General features: G+C 37.1%; 1 protein-coding gene across 3 annotated transcripts in view; it reads left to right on the forward strand.

Annotated features, from left to right (window-relative positions):
- Positions 1-18846, forward strand: part of heph (polypyrimidine tract-binding protein 1 heph) — a 347034-nt gene that overhangs the window by 271584 nt on the left and 56604 nt on the right. For 2 of the 3 annotated variants that reach the window (XM_018546685.1, XM_018546692.1), the window contains exon 5: positions 8704-8892. In XM_018546685.1, the coding sequence (XP_018402187.1) occupies positions 8704-8892 (189 nt within the window). The remainder of the gene's footprint in view (positions 1-8703; positions 8893-18846) is intronic. The other variant, XM_018546697.1, reaches the window with a different exon arrangement.

Below are 18846 nucleotides of genomic sequence, written 5' to 3' on the forward strand. Positions count from 1 at the left end.
GGGGGGGGGGTAGAAGAAGACAGTGGACGAGTTGAAACGTAGTTTCAGCCGAAGGAAAACCCGTTTTGCGTCCCTTATAGCGGGAGATAAATTACATTCATGTTCTCCACCCCGCGCGTCCGCACTCCCGTCACCTGGAGCAACTACCTCCGGGCACTGCGCGAGTCCCCGTTCGAATCGTCGTTGGAAGACGAGATTCGAGGAACGTATAGCAGCGGAGTTTATTTAAATCAGAAATAACTCCATGTCTCCCCATCTTCTCCTCTCCGTTGGAGCATATTCCCGTCTCTCTTACTTGTCTCCCAATCCTCTCACAACCCCTTTCCTTCCTTTGCACCGAAACTCGCTAGAAACTTAGCGGCTGGCTTATAACGCTTATAACTCCGTCAATGATAACGAGGTTCCGCTTCTATCCACTCTAATAACAATCTCATGACAAATTGCTCATCTCTATAGGGTGTCGTGATGTTATCGTGATTTCTTTCTGCCACTAGTTGACTTAAACCTTTTCCGAATAGAGATCAAACAACAATTTTCTTTTTAATTTCTTTATCTGTAATAATAAATAATAATGACATTTTTAATATTTCATATTCGAAGAACTTGAAAATTCAAATATAATTGTCTTGAAGACATACATGTATACATCTACTTCTGTTTTTTTTTTCCTTTTATATTCGCGTATTTTCTGTGAAAACACGACAGATTCACCAGCTGAATGTGAGTAATCTCGATGGTCGTCGATAACCGCCCCGATTATCGGACTTTCTAAAAAAATACTATTCTTCTCGAGTCTGCAAAATGCGAAACGTATTGCTAAGAAAGGACCCGCAGGAATTCGCGAACTCGCGGACGGACTTATTCACCGAATGCGAATAAATTTCGGCGAAGCTTTGCGAGCGAAATTGAACGATGCGGAAGAAAAGAAGATAGAAAGGTTTCTGAAGGGTCGATTTTTCAAGTGAAGGCGACCATCTTCGAGCCATCGAAACGACTTGTGCACACTACGAACACGAACACACCCACACTTGGTGTGTATGCACAATATGTTGGCGAGTTAGATGTTTATGGCAAGTATTCGATCCAATAACGGCTTTATAGCCGACATCGAGCGAGCGCCACGGTTTCTCGATGGCAAAATGTTAGGAAGTTCGTGGCCAGGCCGGAGGAGGACTGCGGATAATCCAGGATCACAAAGGGTGAGCTGCCCGTCCAGACCGAGATCGGAGAGCCAAGCTCGAAGCGAAAAGGGAGATCCCGGGATCTATCGTGTGTCACGACGTGGGGATTATAGAATTTTGGTTGTGGCGAAACATGTTTGTGTACCGGGACCGTCAATCTAATTTCGATCCCGATGGAGGGAGAATAGCGCAAAGAGACAATACGTTGAACTTTTAATTAAAAATTATTACGTAATAGCAAAGTGAATTGCGCAAGTGAATTATGTCACTGTAATTTAAAATTACAATGCTATAATTGCGTGCCGTCAGGAATAAAAACTTATTACGCATCAAAGAAAGCGAGACAACGCTTTGATATGCACGTTGTAGACAGGAAGAAAGAGTAATATCGCGAACCATAGCATGAAAAAGAGGCAAAGGAGATGTTACAGATACGCGACTGTCATTCGAAAAGCAGCATTTGAGGCACTGCCTCCTTTTCGCGTTCTAACTAAAAAAAAATACCGCGGAAGCTCAAGAAATGATTTACTCGGTTTTAGGTGAAAACTCTGTGTCGTACAGTACATATAAAAAATGGTTCCAAAGATTTCGTGATGGTAATTTCAATTTTTATCATCGTATTGTAGAATTGTCGACTCAAAACAACCATCTTTTTTCCGAAGCAGAATCCGACAGTTGTCGAATGACGAAAATGTGTGGAAATTAAAAGGGACTGCTTTGATTAGATTAATATTCGTTCTTTTATAATTTTATGAAATTATAATTTTATCAAAATTTGATAAAAAAAAACTAGCCGAGAATTAAGTTATAGACCTAATATCAACGTATCCACAAAATAATAAAGTCCTCCGGCCTTTTCCCGGTGATGTATGGCCCTATAAACGTAGCAGGCACCCTATAATGTAATGGGGTTCTGCCGACGACTGGTGGTATACGCCCGTACGATTACTACCGTGCCACCCTTGTTCCAAGGTTTTCGCGATTGGCTACAACATGTGTTCCGCGTTTCTCGTGCATGTGTTAAAAGTCCTGTCACTGAAAATCTCTCCCTTTAATTATATTACTAGAAATTGATATTTACCGATACAATTTTATAGTTTAAGTAAAAATTTTCTAATTTTCTTAATTATTTTTTAAAAACATTATTTTAGTCTACTTCTTATTGATATCATTTTTTATCCAGATTCTAAATCATATCGTCAAATCTTTCATATAATTTTCAAATATAATTTCGAAAAACCTGTAAGTGTTTCATAACTTTTCATTTTGTTAAAGAATACATAATACGTGCTCAATCATCCTGTGGTATTGCGCATTCCAAGTTTTATTTGTTTCACGAAGAAGAGGGAGTGAAACTGTAGCATGCATACATGTAGCTCATTAATCGAGTCCTTTTTGGATGTAGCTAGTGCAGGAACCCGGGCGGATGGTACTACTTCATTGACTGAGATTGCTGTAATCCTACACTATTCTACATCACAGAGACTCGATTAATGAGCTTCACTGTACCACCTTCAAAACTGCGGGCAATATCACATACCGCACTTCTCGCGGAGAAGGGTTAACACTAAATGTAGATTTATAAAACAGTTATTTTTTTATACGCAGTAAAAGCATTTTGTATTGTGTTAGAAACGGTCCACTCAAGTCCTTGTTAAAATTTTGTGTTGAATTTTTAACATATTCGAGTATTAATATAACGTAATTAGATGATTTAAATATTTTGTATTAAGTTGATATTTAACACATTTCTTATTGTCAAAATAATTCAATTTATGAGTTGGTAAAGAAATATAATACATAAAAAAAAAGTGTGTTTAAAACGTAAATTCTAGGATGAATGAATAAAATATGTATTAATAATTTATAAATGTTAATGTTATTGAAAGGAACATACTTCTACAGTTTGCTTACCAATTTTATATTAGATTATTACATTTTTTATATTATATTTTACATAATATTTGTGTTATTTTCTAACGTATTCATCTTGTGTTAATACAAAAATTTGAGTGGACCGTTTCGGGCACGTAAATGTGTCAAATTTAACATTCCGTGTACTTTCCATGAACAGAATTTCATCCTAATCAAATTTCTTATACCTTTTGGTTTAGTGTTGCAATTTCAGTTTCTGATAATGTATTTTTTTTAACGCAATTCTTAGAGTAAATCATGAATTCTTGGAGTGACGATTTTAGTATTAGTTGCGCGGACAAGTGCGATGACCGTCACGGGTTACTCAATTAGAATGATTGATGGATTCATTTCAGCGTGGAAAAACTAGAATAATGCACCGCAGTGTAATGACGGTGACATCGCGTAACGGATTATATTTAATAGATTTCAAATCCGCTGCTCACGCGAATCGTTCGCCGAGAAGCGTGGCATCCTCGATCATAATTAAACGCAGCACGCTGACACGGAAAACGTGGACGACGAGTTGCAAATGGTCGCGGAAAACATTTTCCCGGATAGTCTATGAAATCCGAAACGCTTTCGAAATGTCACGATAAAACGGCAAACAACGCGGAACATCCAACAGCGAAACGTATACGCCGGCCCCGTCGCCAAAGAATGCTCTTATTTGCGTTTGGTGCTGTGGAAACAAAATAAAAAAAAAAGGGGAAAAATACATGGCGTGGAGAATCACCCGTAAATGCTCGGCTTTTGTAAAATACAGCGGCTGCCCATAACAGTGTGCCGTTTGCTCGATAATTATCGATGCGCTCGTATGTGCACGCTCGCGCGCGCGCGCGCGCGTGTGTGTGTGTGCACATAGTTTTGCAACAAGATCTTTTATCCGATCCGTCGAGCAGTACGAAAAACATAGGTATGCAAATCGTTCGCGAATCGTAACACGTACAATAGAACACGCCCATTCATTCAACGATGTATAAAACTAGTTTTCGGTAACTTTTCCCGTAAATTTCTCCCATTAAACTCCGATTGCGGGCCGATTGTTAGCCACGATCTGGCTGCAGCCTCTGCTCAATTAAAATTAATTCGCCCGAAGTTTCTGTACGTCTGAACGTATCTCTTTGGATTAATGCGATACGTTTATCACGATACGTTACATCATTCTGTTTCACTATTCTAAATCATGGTGCGCGTTCAATGGATACACGTGACCGCGCACATCCTCGTTAAGCAACTGAATGGATCATTGTGCCGAAAATCGCAGTGCTTGATCGTCAAAGCGAGCGACGTGATCGTGCGGCCAGGATGCGTGTCCGCCAACATAAGGGTTGATCCTGGATTCAGCAGATCCTGCGCGGAGGATTTCGTCCCATTCGCACGGAAACCCAATTGCGCGGCTCTATGCGTCATTAGCGCTGGAAACGGAGTTAACGCCGTTAAATCCGGGTCGGTCGGTCCAGCCGCGATATTATTCACACTTGTGCCGGCCGTTCGTTCGTTCGTTCGTTGGTTGGTTCGTTCGGTCGCACTGATTCGTCGTCTCTACGAAATGACGACCTTTCGTGCGAAATGCGAATGAGCGATCGTTCGTTTCCGAATAACCTCTTTTTCGTCGACTAACATTTTTTTTCTCTCTCTTTCACCTAGTGTTTCTCTCTGACTGCCTGCATCCTTTCGAATCTCCTCACAACTCTTTTAGCCTCAGGTTAATTCGTTAGTTATGTATCAGGAGATCTATCGAAAAGTGTCTCTATTTGCATTTAGATTCAGTGATATATAATTGTGTTAAATATCAATTTAATACAAAATATTCAAATAACATAATCACATTGTGTTAATTTAACACTTGGATATGTTAAGAATTCGACATAAAATTTTCACAAAGATCAGTTTTATCATACAGTGCAAAATGGTTTTTATTTTGTACGAGATGATATTTGTAATCTCTCTCTCTCTACTTTTTACGTCTAAAAGTTTACGATTAATTTATATATGTCAATAAGTTCGCAGCGAATGTAAGAAATAATTACATCGAATTTAGCAGAGATTGGAGAGTCTTGATGATAATTATGGTCTAAGAATTACGCGTTTTATGTATTAAAATAAATTTTTCTTACGCCTGAAAAGTTACTGACGAGAAATTTTATTTCCTTTAACGTTCTATCAATATCGAATCTCGTCGCTTTGCCAATATTTTTCATGGCTTATTCGGCAAATATTTTCGATCTACAATACGCGAACTAAAAACTGGGTCACTTTACTGCAAAATGGGACCATTACGCAGAAAGAGTATTTCAATATTTTTACATTTACTACTGAATTCACAAACGTGTAAATAATTTTTGTGGATGTAATAAACGAATGTATATAACATGATGAACCGTTAAACGGACAATACTTTATATATTCGATAAAAACAAATACGTTTATTATGCACGTCCTCTTAAAATGTTTATTTTAATCGTATGCATTTAATTAAATATGTCATAATTTGTTTATGGATACCCGCATGAACATATACGTGTTTACGAGCCGCGAATTACAGCCGTGTATTCGCTACATTAACAAATTGCTTTTTCACTAATTGAAAGATTACATCAGCTACAGATCATAGTGGATCCAAAGGATAGTTCGTTGAAGTAAACACAAATACCCTGCAAAGTAATACCACTGTTTGCTTAGTGCTTCATTTGTGCGTTTACAATTAATTAATTTGTCCACCACATGTTCCGTAATTAGCGTAAGTGTTTGGATACAAATCCGAAACGCGACGACGTGCGTAGTTAGATAAATTTGAAATAATACGACTTGCATAACGCTGTAATTATTCTCTCATCATAGTTCATCGTTCAAATTAACTGATACAAGATTAATCGATTGTATTTGCGAGTACATCGCGCGACTTTTAATGAAAATCACAAATACAACTTTTCTATAAATTCACTCTGATTCTCATACTCTGCGTTTAATCTAAGGTCTGAAAAGACAAAAGTATGAAAGTAAATGCTAGATTTGTGCGTGTTTACACATCTATATATTCTCTGAAATTATCACGAGGTAACTCTCTCTTTCTTCGAATATGATATATTAAATTGTTATTTCTCTCTATTAACTGGAATGCATACTGAAGAAAGCTCGCTCTTTCAGGTATATTCAAACACGACGGCTGTATTTACGAAAAGTAAATTAAATATCACGCAAAACTACACAATCGATAACGACGTACTCGCGGTAATATCATTCAACAGAGAAAACTTATATTAGTTTTGCGAACGAAAAATATATACAACAACGAGAGGGATATTTTATCCGGATAAAATTGCATTTCTCGATATCAAGTTTTCTTTGAAGCGCTCAAAAGCTTCAAGGTAGTTTGTAAAAAGGTACGTTGTGAACTATATCTAGATTATTTTTTATGCCTTTTACTTGGACGAGATAATAAAATTTTAAGAAAGTTATCAAGTTAAACGCATAATAAGACATGCCTTACGGCACTTTTTCTTAGTGCTTGATTTGCGTATTATACAATAACGACGGAATCCAGCTGATTCACCGAGATCCTCACGATCGAGCAGCGAGCCTCGTGCTTTTGTATGTAAGGAACTATTATATCATTTGCATTTCAATGCTTGTCGCGTCTCTCTCGTGATGAGGAGGCTTTAAGTAACATCGATATCGATGCGAAAAGGCGAGTGTCGAATGAGGAAGAAAGAAGGAGCGCTCGAGACAGAGAGAGGATGGAGATGCAAGAAGAAACGAGCGTTACGAATGCATCGATATTGAATTGAAAATGGATTGCGCGGAAAACGGAAAGGAGGAAGAGCTCTGCTTCAGATGCGAATATAACATAAATATCCTCCTTCCTTTCTTTCCTGTCTTGCGCCTTTCATTCCCCTGCTTATTCACCGTTTATACATATTATGAGCTTGAAAATGCAGTTATCGCAAAATGTTATCCTCGCTTCCTCGAGACGGATCACGCGACATTAAATTAATCTTCTCGCGCTGTTTTTCCTCCACTTCTTTCCTCTCCATCCCCTTCACGCGGAACAAATCAATTTTCTCTATATTTGTGGGCTCGATTTCTATCTCAGCAAAATCTCTTCCTTCTTCCTTGCCTCGGCCGCGATAATAAAATGGTCGAAGGACGGGCGCGGTAATACTTTTTATTAAGTTTTTCTCGATAAACGTACCACTTGACTGTCGCGGATGCGACTTCGCGACCCGGGGTCTCCGGGGAATTTTTTTTTACGCCGAGTTGCTCACGAGGACGATTTAGAAATACGGGATTATTAATTTCATGAACACTCAAAGGAGAAAAGAATCCAAGCGAAATTCACTCGGGGTCTCGAGAGAGACGTTTTTCTTTCTCCTTTATACGATTATACTTTTATTTCCCGACGAAATTACAATATAAATTATTACGATACGTAATATAGCTATACGATGGAAGTTGTTTCGTAAAGGTATGTTTAGTAGATGAAAAAATAAAATGGCTAAATAAAAGAAAGCAGTTTCGTAAAACCAATTGCCATCTTGCCACGGAATGATGTAATTAAAATGAAATTCTTGTGCGTATACAAGCAGCTTGCTTCGAACCCGGCTCCGTTTTCGTTTCTCGTTCCCTTGAATTTTGCCGTTTGTTCCGCGCGTGTTTTCTCGTACGCGAGTTTTAGATATTCCATTACGACTTGCGCTCGGAGGTAAATATAAAAATGCTTCTCGTTCTTCCATGCATGTTTTACCTTTCCGCGCATAAATCAGAAAAGAATCTCGACATAACTTCCCGAGATCGGTTTCGGGTTAAAGTAACTGCGCAAACTTGGACAGTCGTGCGTCCCCTTTTATCTCTCAAACTGTGCAAGAGAATTTTGCTCAGCAAAACTGCGACACGTAAACGCTTTGTGAAATTGTAGACAGCATTATAGTAAAGTAGTTAAGTAGTAAAAGCGTATTACATATCGGATCTCAATTCATTAGTCTCACTAAGAGTGTATAAGCTATTTAAATAGATATTTGATCAAATTAGGCGCAACTAAAATACGTTTTCAAAGCAATGCGATATAATTGTCACCAATTAGTGGTGACAAAAAAATTAAGTCAGAATTAATAACCATATCATATACGCTTATGTGAATTATGATGTTGTTTTCTTATTTCAAAAGTAATGCAATTCGATATTTGAATACTTACCATAAATGAATTAAATAAACATTATCCTATCGATCATCAAAAGTAAATTTTATAAAAAATCATTAAAATTGTCACAACTGAAAAGAGTAGTTTAAAAAATATCCGTCAAAGTCGTTAAAACTAAAAAAGGGTGATTTTTTAGGTTGATGTTGTGAAATAAAAATGACAGAAATGACATTTGACTATGTTAAAAATACATTTTTTTGTCAATGTTTTACTTCATTAGTCAATTTTCCGTCAAGATGAAAAATTGTTTTTTCTCTTTTCTGAAAAACTGAATTTTTTAATGCTATTTTGAAGTACGAGAGCAATCTATTTATTTAAATGTTTGTTTTATTTATATTACTATTTGAACGTTTGAAATTAAACAACTTTTGTTTTTGTAACTGACAGAATCTTCTTTTTTGTTGTAGGCGTTTCTTGAAATGGCGGACGAGAATGCTGCGGCGACCATGGTGACCTATTACGCTTCCGGCGTGGCTCAACTCAGAGGCAGAGCAGTCTACGTGCAGTTCAGCAATCACCGTGAACTCAAGACGGATCAAACGCACTCCAACAACGCGGTCAGTAGCCCAACAAATGATGTCGCCAACACCTCTGAGGTCTGTGTCATACTCCTCGCTTCACTTCTTTCTTGCTTCACTAAACTTCGGGAATGGCCGCATGAACTACTACGCTATTCTCGCCGAACTAACTCTCTTTCGATCTTCTTCTAACACTCACTCGCTCTTCTCCTTTTCTATCAATGACGCAGATATCCAAAGTGATGTTGAACTTTAGAAGTTAATAGACCAACGTCATATATACATAAACCAAATACTCTGTAGCTTGAAACTATAGCTGAAAAGTGGTATAAGTTTAACTAGGTCCGTTATTCTCTTTCAATCTTGAGAGAGAGAAGAGTGTTCTTGATAGTTGTAAGTGTGAGATGGATTGAGATAACACGGATTTTCAACACTTATAAACAAAAATAAACTGTCAATTTCCGGTTTCATCCCTCACTACTGGAAAGTATGGGAATGCATCATCCATGTATATATGTCGTTGGAATAGATACATATTGTTGGAATAGATATACCTATATTTAATCGTAAAATTACATATTTCATAGATGATAAATTTTTATTTGATAAAAATTGATTTAATAACGCTATACTAAAAAAAAATTTTTTTTGATTGGCGAGACTAAATAAAATTTTTTTATAATAATAAAAATTTCTGTATGGTCTTACCCTTAGCTATAATAAAAATAAAGATACACAGCCCGTCTATTCACGCACTGTTGGCGTCGAGGCACTACTATGTCTCTTGATAGATACCCATTTCTATAAAATTATTGCTCTCGGTTTAGATAGAATGATTTGAAACATATCGTTTTTCTAAAATATCGAGTTAAAGAGATGCTCAATTTTTTCTAATGGAGCGTTAATGTTAAAAACAAATAATGTATAGTTTATACAGAGAAAAATGTCTGGTTGAATGAATTGGTACTCTGGTTGAAAATAGAATTAGAATTTTCTTAAAAACTAATTTTTGTTAAATATACATGGAATTTTAATTGAGATATAACTGAAATTCCAGTTGATATAATTAGGTTCCTGTAGTTCGTTCATTTTCCGCTAGACATTTTTCTCAGTGTATTCTTCTACGGATCTCATTAAAATGTCATTCTTGTTGATCTACGTTTTGTCAGTTTAATCAAAACATTTTCCTCAGTTTCACGTTCTTATCTGCGTATGAAGCAAGGATATACGCGTCGTTTTACCGTGTCGATACGGTGACTTCGATGCCTCGAAGCATTAGCCGAAGGCGAGCAAAGCGTAAAACGAGAGAATTCTGTCAATACAATAGTTATTACGCGTGTCAAATATTAGTTTTGACAATATGTTTATGCGGGCTAATTAATTAAACCAATATCTTTGCATATATCTTTGATCATCAGGATCCAAAACATATAGCGCGTACGAGCATGCGAGAACGGGTGGAACGTCATGGCCATTTCGTCGTCAAGTCAATCTAAACACTCGCGCCCGCAAACTCCGTTATAATTAATGCGTCCATAATTTATGAACGATCCCTCGGGCGCGAACGGGCGCGACGGTTTATCCCGCTACACTCCGCCAAACCCTTCGTCTACGTGACACACGGTCGTGCATAATACTACTTGCAACTTGCGTGTGTCATCGTGTGCTACCGGTCATCATCGGAACTAGTTAACTCACTGCGTAATTTGGGGCCGCACGGCCGTTTCAAATGAAATTTGTCAGCGAATTAATTAGCACCCGAATTGAACCCGTGAATCAATTAACGGAATTCAGTTAGGTACACTCGCGTCAATGGTTATGTTCCAAAGACAAAACCATTTACCGAGCGCTTAGTGATTCTTTATTACGATTGATTTGTACATTTAGATCCATCGAAAATCTAAAAGCAAGAATCAATTGTATTAGAGAATGAGCGCTTCTTGAGAGACTTTGTCTACTGAACGTAGCTATTGGATCATGTAACCTTGAGCAAGAATTACTTTAGTTAGTCTCAGTTTCTATGCTACTAAGCAAGAATTACTCCAGCCAATCTCGGAGAGAGAGAGAGTCACTTGACTCTGTTAGTGTGTCCCTCTCCCTTTAGATTTTGCATAACCAATCAGTCGTAAACAAGCAACTTCATCCAGCTTAAACTCGACTATTATTATGTTCGCTGTCAAGTCAGAATCAACTTATATCTCTTTTTAAAACTTCTGAAGCAATCTATGGATTTGTTGACTCAACATGATCAATGTAGAACGTTTCCACTTGGAAATTCGGCGAGTGGAACGATACAGCGGTGGCTTTGAAGCGCGTGCTCGACGGACCCATACCGCAGTGTGTCATATTGTCTTCTCACCGTCATCTTTCAATTCTGTCATGGGAGAGTCGAGAGCGACGCGTCGAGCGAAGCTAGTATTATCGTTAACCAGCCCCGCCAACTCGCGTCGTCGACGTCGTAACTCCGTAAGTTTCCCGATGCCATCGTGTCGGTCTGTCTCCCTCCCGAGGACATTCCCCGTCCTCCCTCCTCTGAGTTATCGAACTGCCGTTGCCACCCCCGGGGGCGCAACTTCGCGGTGGAAACGGACACCGATCCCACGGGGAATCCTTCGGGAAAGTTTCACGTGTAGATCGGGATGGGTGGGAGAGAGGGAGAGCGCGAGGTGGTGATGGTCTGCACGAAAAATAATAAATAAGGGAGTAAATAGCCCGGCGACGCGCTTCGTCGCCACCGATGCTTTCTCTTGACACGTGGAAACTTTCCGCACACGTGACCGTGGAAACTTTACATCCACGAGATTTACAGAATCGCGACGTGTGCGGTTTACCCGAGAACGAAATTCGTCGTATTTCTAAGAAATTCTTGTACGCAAATCTTACGTTGTATCTTCTTACGATGTCATTAGCGTTTCACTAAATGATCGTAAAACACGTGAAACGAGAAGTTGAAGTGACTTTTTTATGCGCACTTAATGTACACTACTTTCTTTCATACACCACGCAAGATTCTATTTCTAAAAGTCATTTCAAACTTGCTCCATGAGGATTTAATTTTTAACATTTATTTATATTTTTTTCATATGTATCTATATAAGTAAATTTTACTTTCATGATTTTCACTTCAAGCAAGGAAATATTAAATATATATTTGCTAAATTTACTATCGCTTATTCATTTGCATTATTAAATACATAGTTGATTTAACGTAAATTAAATTCTGACGAAGAAAAATTAATTCCAAGCTATATTAAAAATAAACATTTGGAATTTATATTTAATATGAATTTAAAAATATATACAACGTGCATTTAAAATCTTTCTTTAAATATCAAGATAATACTTGTTATCAGAGATAAAACTATTTGTATCAAAATGACATTAAAATAATTCTTGATTGCGACAGTTAATTTTTCTCAAAATAGAAATGATACTACCGCGAATCAAGAAATCGTTATATTTATATTAATTGTTTATTTTAGAATAGAAGAATGTTCAAATATTAATTTTGTTTCTGTTCTAATTCTCGTTCTAAATAAAAAAAATATAATCTATAAAGAAAATATATTTCTTTAAGCGCGTTTTTAGAAAATCGTGATTTTATTATGAGTACATTTTCGTAGCTCAAATTATTTATAACTTTAAATATCTCTATTCGGCCTTTCTATAGATATTTATTTGATTTATTCATAAAACAATCTAGTCTATTATTATTTATACACTTTGACCTTTTAATACGTTCTTTCCTTGTAGTTTATACATTTTAATTGTTGCGATAAATATTATCACGTGCTTCAGCAGTCAAATTGGAAAAAACACCCGTTTTGAATAGAGTTGGGAGATTCCAGATTTAAACCTTTGCTGGAATAATATTTTTTTCAATAAGTTCTTCGCAGTGTTTTAAGATATTTAAGAGCAGCATCATTATTAAATTGAATACCAATTTAACGATATTGTAATTTTAGCTTCAGTTTATAATTGTGTTGCAAGTCTGGTAGTATTCGATGTGCAGTTCACGTAACTGGAAGATGTGCTTAAAAATTACACATAAAATATTAATAGACACAAATCTAGCTTTGAGCTTCGGGCCTTCCTAAATTTATTTGATTTAAATATTCTGTTCAACTTTAAAATTAATTAAACGCTGGTACATGTATACAAAAGCGACATTAAAATTATCCTTGCATTTTTCTTACAATTAGATAGAAAAGAAAAAAAACATGACGGTGCTTCCATGGGGAATGCAAAGATGCTTCGCGGAGGGTTTCACGGCGCGTTCGCTTCGTCTACGGTCGAATGATTTCTCGCCGAGCGTCCGGACTGACAAACGACACCGAAAAAGCAATCGCCGTGAAAGCCTCGGCAATGCGCTGCTCGTGCATCGGCCTCTGTCTCTACGTGGGCGATGATGATGCCGGAAATTTTGCGGTCCAAACACAAGACAAACGTCGTGCCAGTTTTCGCGTTCACTCGCTTGGAACAAGAAATCAATTTTGTATGAATGAAGGAACAAATCTGCGACGACGGCTGCCACAGAACGTCAGCTTTTACTCTCGATTAAAATATTACCCCGTGCGTTTTCAACGTAGAACAAATGACTTGTACGAATCGCATCAGTTTATCCATTCTTATATATTGTATGATTCAATTTTTAAAAATTTATATGATCAGATATAATGATCTTGTATTTCTACTTTTAATATTGGTATTTTTTTTAGTTTACTGTATCTTTTGGTTTAATTTTGGATTTGAATTAAAACTTTACTACTACAATATTTACTACCTAAAAGAACCTAGAAAACCCAGAATTTTAAAGAAATTTCTTTTTTTTATCTTTGTAATTAGGAATTCTTACGGAGTTTTATTATCTCTTTAAAAATTCATTTTATCATTTTTTCTTGATATTGCAAAGTTGACAATCAGTAATAAATGTGGCATATACCCATCTTGATATATATTGTATGAGTATATTCACGTCTCGCTAATTTTATAAAAAATCAAAGTAACAGTAAAAGACAATACTCCGCAAAATGAAGTAACTCGCTGATATTATATTTTAATGAGCTTTTCCTACACTATACTTTCTATACAAGTTTAGCAGCTTTAATTATTATAAAAAATGATAAATAGTCTGATGGAGAATTCTTGTCTTCTGCTAATTTTTTTTACTTAACGTATAGTAATTTATTTATATTGTTTGCACTAATTTATTTTAAAGTTGCATTTAAAAATGTCTAATCTTTTTGGAATCTTAACGAAAATACCTAAAAAATCGAGGAATTTTTTTTTACAAAATTTCACTACACCTTATCTTACTTTCTCTATTGATTTCGTAAATATAAAAAGTATCTATTATCTTTTGCGCAGGAAATTATTATACTTTTAGACTTATTGTTAGAAGTCTTCTAATATTGATTACACGATGTATAGGTAATAATTGAACGCGAACTAGACTAAATGAATCGACGACACGAAGTAGCTAGACAAGATGAAATTCAAAGAAAAAGGAAGAGAGAAAGGGGAAGTACAAGGAATATATTTATAAGTTAAAAGCGACAGCCTCTGGGGGCGATGTGTCGGTTAAGTAAATGCCCAGTTGGCGAACTCGTTTAATAAAGACGCCATGCGTCGCGGCGCCTCGACATTGTTTAGTAATTAATTTAGAGCCAAGCTCGCCGCCTCGCAGTGGACGTAGGTAAACGCGCTGTTTAGAGCAAAAATGAGCGAGATAAAAATAAGTATTTCGGACAAGCGATAAAAACGTGGGCGTATTATAACGTGACAACGTTGCACCCAAAAATAGATTATTATTAAGAGAGATCTAATTAAAGCCAAAATAAATATCGTTGAAGTAAACTGCGTGAGCAATTAGACGATTTCAATTACGCGCTTTGAATGTGCAAAATTACATGGAAATTGAAATAATATATTGATACATGTTTAAATATCAGATTTACTGAAATTGCGTCGAAATTGAAAATGTGTTTTAATAATTGGTGCTGAAGATGAAATTCTACATAATATTGCCTCTTGGATGTATTTAACTTTACCTAATTTTTAAAACACAAACATCAGCGTAACCTGCTTTTACGGATTCACTTTTAGATAAGTGTTGTACTATTTTCTGATCAGTTTGTTTTTGATCACAAAGTTTTGTAGGCATCGTCAGCAGTTTCATAATCCACTTTTAACCTCTCGAAATACACTTTTCTTGAGTTTCGAGTCTCGCGAAAAGCTTTCCGTCACAGTCTAGAAACCCGGAATTAAGAGGTATTTTTACGTGGTTTCCCGCCCGTTGCACAACGCCTTTCCTCGGTTCTACGTTAGTTCGCAATTTAGATTAATTTAGATATTCCCGACTGCTTTTACAGGGCCGCTTTTATCACTATTCCTGTCCTCGTTCGAATGATTTCGCTTTTGTGCTCGGAACGTCGGCGGGATTTAATTTGAACGCGCGCGTAAATACCTTGGCATGCACCGCGAGCGAAATTTCACGGTGATATATCTATTTATAAATAGAATTGTGTTACGGAAAAGCTCTGGGAATGCATGAACTTAGAGAAGGCAAAGAAATTTGAGATTTTTTTTCGTCTGACTGATACATTATTTACTGCGTAGTTTTTTACATGTCGTTTATTGCATTTATAGTATATTTGTTAACTCGATATTTTTATTAAAAAATTTACAATATGCAATGTCAACTTTAAAAGGCAAAAGGTAAAAGGCATCCTGGAGTTTTTAATTATAACAGGCTACGCAATATATACATATATATATGTATATATATATATCCGATATTTTATATTGTAACCTCTCGGCACTAATTGGTATTTACTCCGCACTTTTACGTATCATTGTCAAATATGCCAGTAAATATAGAATAACAACCGTAAATCACAGAATTTTCCAATGCAAGCTATGTGTTTTACATGTCCGCAGGATAAAAAAACATCCCTGAATAGTACTTGAAACTAAATATCCATTTTTTTGTTCCGCAACAAAACATCCGCGAACGTTTAATTTTATTTTTTAAATATAATCACGAAGGAAAGCCAGTTTTTGTCTCGAGGTTTGCTTTATTATATTTTTGAAAAATCAACAAAATATTTCGCGCAGGTAAAGCTGGGCTCAAAAATTAATCCACATTTTATTCATCCTGGGTATTTTTATAATATTTAGAAGTTGATTTTTCGTACGCAGCGAATTGCATGCACACCTTTGTTTGACGCGCACGCGACGGACCGGACAAACGACCATACGGGACGAGAATGTCCCCGAATTTTCGCGTTTCGTCAGCTACGCCAAACTCGGCGAGGAAATGCTCGTCGCGATAGGCCACGCGTGGAAAATTTGTATCACCCCGCGAGGTGACTGTTGAGGGCTGGCTCTTGGTCCGTAATACTTGTAAAACAGATTCCGCTCGACGGTCGTAACAAAGCCGCGCGGTGACGAAAAGTGTACCGTCTGTGCCCATGCATGAAAGAGAATACGCGCCGTCGCTAATGGTTTTCTCCGACAACGAAACTTTCGGTAGCCTTTAGTAGTCGCTCGTTCACTCGCGCCTTTACTAACTAAACTCCACGTCTCGACAGGTAACCCCGTAAAAAGGCGATCTTGTGTCCTGCTATAACGGCACGACATAATTCTGCTTTACACTGTCGTGTCGACGTCGGCGACTTTTTTCCCTGTTCCCTTGGAAACTTTCCATCGGCGCGGTGGGAAAAAAAAAAGAAAAAAAAAGGTATCACGAGAGATCAAGCTCTTTGTTGGGGCGATCCTATATGCGCTTACACGTCGCGTGTCGAAGCGCAGCTGAGTTCTATGTTAAATACGACCTCTAAGGTTTGCAGGTTTATAATATTATAGTTGATCCTGCCTATATATAGATGATCAGAAACTCGTCCTTTAGTACGTTTACACAACATCCTTAATCGGATTTAATAACATCCATAGTTATGAAACTGGCCAATCATAGCCGTTCTTCTGAAAAATGGAATAACTATGATTGGTCAGTTTTATAATTGTGGATGTTATTAAATCCAGTTAAGGATGCCGAGTAAGTGTAGTTGTAGAAAAGTATGGTCTAATTGGCTGTTTACAGAGACTAAAGAGCATTATGATTGATGGTTTGAGTATCATAGTAAGGTTATCATAGTAAGGAACTAAAATGGCACTATGATAATACCCGTTTCTACCAATCCAACTTTAATCTCGGCTCAACTTACCTTTTATTCTTTTCTAACTCTTAGAATTAGGAAAAGACGAAGAGTAAGCTGAGAAATAAGATTAAAGTTAATCTACATTGATGGAAACGGATATTAGACAGCCAATCAGTATTTGTATTCATGTATTGAATACTCATAAGGAAGTAATATGGCGGCGGACAACTAATTTAACCTAACCAACTCAGTGTCTAATCTCTGGTCAATACTCTATACAATAAGAGTAATAAGCCTTAAGCTGCTGGAAATTGATCCATTACAATGAATGTGAGGAGAATAATCGATTATAATTAATCCTTAAGGCTTACTATATCTATTATAGAACCGACCTAATTCAAAACAAGATCTTTGTGGCATTGCTTCTGAGTTTATTTTCGAAACATAAGAATGCTTAGCCAAGCAAAAAGTATTCCCTTTATGACGGTTGATTGTGGATTTTCGAGACTATTTTTGTCTAAGCCGAGGTGTGTAAACAGGAAAACGCAAAAAGATAACACGTCGTATACATGAATTTTCTACAATTAACCTATGTCAACATTAACATTTTTGCCGACGTTTACTGGCGTAGTGCGCGATAAACGCGACGATCATGAATAAATCAGCGTTAACATGGAGTAAACGTGTTCGCTAAGCGACGCGTTTGACTAAAACCTTGTCGTTGCTTTTTATTATGGGCACTGGCTTATCGTTAGTATACTTTCTCGCACGTTGTAGATGCTATCGAACCAGCGGCAGAGGGAAAACGAAAAGAGAACAAGAGGGAAAAACAGAGAACGAGAGAGATAGCGATTTCTGAGTATAAAAAAAAGCAATAGAACTAGGACGCAAAGTAATACAGTGACAAAGTAGGAAAAACAAAAGATTCCACGGTAGAAAAAGTAAAATTGAATATTCGATTCAACAACGGGGCGATAAAAATTCGCAGGAAGCGAATGAATGGTATGCATGGAACATTACGTATATAAAACGTATATGTATGTATTATCAAATACAAAATCATTATGTAGCATAAAGTGGGGTAGAGATAAAAGAAAAATCGGGGCACACGATCGGGGCCGGCGATTTCGGTGTTTCAATTAAAGACTCGAAATTTGTTAACAATACTTGGCGATTAGATTGAAAAAGCACCTAACGTCCAATTAAAGAGTTAAATAATACGTACTGGCTTAATCTCGACAAGGATTATTAATCTGTTTGCCGCGCAGCCATTGTTTACGGGCTAATGCTTTCCACCGGGGTAATTGCGAGCAACATAAAAGCTGGGCGTTAAAGCCGGAAAAGTGATCGCGCGTATATATATAATCTTGCCGCGTCCGGGAGAGAAACCGGCAATAGATCTCACACTCTTTTTCCCTTCAACCCGAGTATATACGGCGTGGCGGAGTGCCGTAATTTGGGGCATTGTTCCCGTCCCGAATACAACGATGGGGGGTGCCTCAATAACCGTCCCTCCCCATTACATTTAATAATTAATACATTGCGATACAAACGCGCTTTCGCGATTGTTGTATCCGCCGCTGTTGATTATCCTTTTATATCTTAGCACCATCTTGCTTTTATAGGAACCATTTTTCTTCGCCCGCAACTTATTGTGGTTACGAATTTTACGATGGGCTACAATTTCGCAAGAATATTCATTATTTATCAAAAGAGTCGCGAGAAGTTGTGTCATTCTTTTACCGTTAATTAGCAGCAGTTAAAACTTAACGTATGTGTTGGGAAAAATATTCTGCAATGTGCATTTTGTATTCCAAACCGAATCGTCGTAGACCTCGGCGGTATGTGATTTTTCGGGAACGCTGTCACGACC

Source organism: Cyphomyrmex costatus, unplaced genomic scaffold, assembly GCF_001594065.2.
Source record: "Cyphomyrmex costatus isolate MS0001 unplaced genomic scaffold, Ccosl1.0 scaffold120, whole genome shotgun sequence".
NCBI classification, from domain to species: domain Eukaryota; kingdom Metazoa; phylum Arthropoda; class Insecta; order Hymenoptera; family Formicidae; genus Cyphomyrmex; species Cyphomyrmex costatus.